Source organism: Gymnoscopelus braueri (assembly GCF_963280865.1).
Source record: "Gymnoscopelus braueri genome assembly, chromosome: 14".
In the NCBI taxonomy this organism is placed as follows: domain Eukaryota; kingdom Metazoa; phylum Chordata; class Actinopteri; order Myctophiformes; family Myctophidae; genus Gymnoscopelus; species Gymnoscopelus braueri.
This window is the reverse complement of record NC_137619.1, coordinates 5,766,387-5,769,742: the sequence shown is the minus strand read 5'-3', so window position 1 is coordinate 5,769,742 and position 3,356 is coordinate 5,766,387. Positions and strand designations below refer to the sequence as shown.

The following is a 3,356-nucleotide window of genomic DNA, read 5'->3' as shown; positions in this document are numbered from 1 at the left end:
GAAAAAAAGATAGTTACCTACATTGGCATAACGACTACATTGCGGAGAAAAAAAGGTACAAATAATTGGCAACTGTAAAAGAGAATGGAAAAGAAAAAAAGCATTTTTTTAATGACCAACAACCAGCAGTTGAAAACCCTTGAATGAATAGACTAATGGTTGTGTACCATATATGAGGAAGTGACATGTATTGATGGTGACACGGTTCCTGCTTAGGGACAGAATATCTTCTTTTTCTTTTTCAGTTTCATAAAACATATAGCTTTAAAAAAATATATATATTATTAAATAATTATAATGGAAGTCAATGGTGCTCTGATTGGGCTGAAACGGGGGTTGACATCTTTCACTTCCTGTTTACATGGAACTTGGATGAGACTGAAATGTTACCCTTTTTCCTTTTTTATATTTGAAACATTCAACTTTAATTTCATAATGGAAGTCAATGGCAGTCGGATTGGGCTGAAACCATGCCCAAATATGGAGTCATTACGTCATAGATACATCATAGGTGACTGACGTAATAGATTGGTCACATGAAGTCTGAGATCAAAATCAGGCCACGCCCTCATAAGACTCCGTCTTATTTATATTATTTTATTTATTTGTTGTTGTTGGTTGTCATGGCTGCCACTTCCCACCTGATGTCGTGTGTGAGTTCTGATTGGTCCAGATCGTACTGAATAACTGCTAGCTTGCATAATGTCTTCAGACTAGGACTTAAGTCTAACATGTACAGGTCATCAGGTGTGTTTTGTCCTCCAAAGAGGATGACACGATCTCCCACAATGCAACAGCACATCCTATACATCCCACACGGTCCTTTCCCTTTGGGCTCAACCTTCTTCCAGGAGAAGGTCTCTGGACTGAATTTCCACAGATCATTGAGGGTAGTCCAATCACTGGTTTTGCCACCAAATATGTACAACTCTCCATCGTAGGTAAAGGCTGAATGATACCAGCGTTCTTCTGGAAGAAGCTGTGCAGAAGGTGTGTTCAGCCAGCAGTTGGTCTCTGTGTCAAATACTCGGATGATGTTGTTGCAGAAGGCTCCGCCCCCAAATACATACATCTTTGTACCGATGATGGTGCTAGAGTGACATGATGAAACAGGTGGTGGAGTGCCTCTGGTTTTAATTAAAGACCAGACCATTGTGGTGGTGTCCAACTTGTACATGTCATTATAGAATCCAGTTCCATGGCTGTATCCTCCATGAATATACATGACATTCCCCAAGACACAGGCTGAGTGGTTCCTCCTCGCTTCTGGAACAGTTCCAGAAACCTTGGGCTTGAACCATCTGTGGGCGTCGACATCAAATGCATAAAGCACATTATAGTTATTTTCTGTGTCATATTCATAACCCCCCCAGATGTAGACGATATTCTCTATAAGCACAGCTGTGTGGCCCCAGCGCCTGGATGGAACCTCAAGGTGACATTCTCCTCTTCCAGTTGTCATTGGGGTCAACTTCCTCCAGCGTAGAGACACTGTGTTGAAGACGTGAACATCAATCTGATCCTTGTTGATGTTCCAGACCCCTCCAAACGAGTAGACTTTGTCCACCACAACAACAGCAGCATGACCGTTAAACTCTGGTCCTCTGTTCAGATGCAGCGTCCAGCAGAACATTTCTCACAAACGGCTCCTCCAGGGATCAAAGACGATTCCTCAAATCCTTCTGTGTAAATGAATGGAATCCTATTGAGTGCACAAGCACTTAAATTGGTTCACCTAAATATATTATCAACTTTAAAATTAGCCATTGAGTTACATTAAAATGTATTAAAATCGGCTGCCTTTTGTCATTTAGATTTTTTGGGGTGCACGTTTTGTTTTCCTTTGAGGAAGTCAGGGGCCGGATTGAGATGGTCATGGGGACCGCACCTGGCCCCCGGGCTGTATGTTGCCACTGTATTTAAACAATCCAGAAGCCAATATAGTCAGAGTAGGCTTCAACCAATGACCTGCTCAGAAGGGAGAATACCTTTCATTTTCACCACCTGTGTCAGTGCTGGGTTTGTTTGAACCAGGGAGATCGCACAGTGCAGTTATTGATTTCCCTCTTCTGTGTTAGGAACACATAGCCTACACTTCAACAGCTTTGAAAGTTTGTGTCGGTTTTTGAAGTAAGTGCTTGGAGAAAATGCTGATTTGACATTAACATTAGTCCCTTAGCAGTTGAATGCATATGTTGTGTAAAGATTAAAACCATTTGTTTGTTTGCAAGCTTTAGGGATTGTCTTTGTCAGAAGGTTTAATGCAGTTAAAACAATTATGTCCTAGCTTGCTACCTAAATAATTATTTAGGTAGGCTTTTTTCTGGGTTGCATTAATGCAACCCAAAAAAAAGCCTAGTTAACTCATTGACTGCCAGAGTTAAAAGCTCGTTCATAGCTGCCCTTGCCAGCTATTTTGAGCATTCTGACCAATCTTCGCAGACCAACAGAAGATTTTGTGCTAGGACTATGAACACATGGAATATCTCAAATTGAAGAATAGAATCTCTGCTTTAATCATGAAAAGAAAGTGAGTTGATAGCATGTTCCGTTTTTTATACAGCTCGTTTTCACCAAAAACTGCTCTTTTTCTCTAGAAAGAGTTATGGCCATTTTAGTGAAATGGACACATGCAGGCAGAAAAATTATTTCAAAAGTGATCTGACATTTATTTGCACCTTCAGTGACATCAGTCATCTCAAAAGTAGTAGTTTTAAAAAATATACAGTATATGCGTTTCAATTACCTTTTATGGTGCTGTTTATACCTATGCCCTTTACCGTTTCACTCCAAAGTGCAAGATTATTTCAGCTCATTCAAACTCAAGTTATATACATCAAAAAACAATAAATAATAAATCAAAGTTCAAAGTGCAACTTCAAAATGTCATATATAGAAATAGAAAATGTAAAATTTCACAAAAAACAGACTCTCAAGCACTAAAGTGATTCGACCCGTTTATTTTAGCCTTCAGTGACACATCTGTACATCAGACATCTATAAAGTAGATGCAAAGTGCATTGTTTTACACAGAAATTTATTACGCTACTTATTACGAAACATCCTGCGGACGGACCGAAAGCAGGAAGTAGCGGCTCAGTGTGTTTACATTTGCCAGCAGAACGTAGCTGCAGCTTCACAGGTCGCATAGCGATTCTGACTCCAAGAACGTTTGTTAGTAAGTCTTTTATCTCTGCTTTTCTCTCGCTTAAAGGAGCATTACACCCCTGGAAGAACTTGCAGTCACTCAATGTTAATCATATATATATTAATGATCTATTATAATATAGTAGATAACAGTAGCAAAATTTCAAATTTGCACCCTATGGCCAGAAAAATATAGAAGTCTTGACTTT

At 39.5% G+C, this 3,356-nt stretch overlaps 1 protein-coding gene across 1 annotated transcript; it reads right to left on the bottom strand.

Annotated features, from left to right (window-relative positions):
• Nucleotides 1-346: 346 nt before the first annotated feature.
• On the bottom strand, nt 347-3,149 carry LOC308100056 (kelch domain-containing protein 3-like; the record flags this gene model as incomplete). Its single annotated transcript, XM_080448956.1, has 3 exons — nt 347-353; nt 732-1,401; nt 3,110-3,149. 3 exons carry the CDS (start codon nt 3,147-3,149, stop codon nt 347-349), a joined length of 717 nt encoding a protein of 238 aa, XP_080305082.1.
• Between the last annotated feature and the right edge of the window lie 207 nt (nt 3,150-3,356).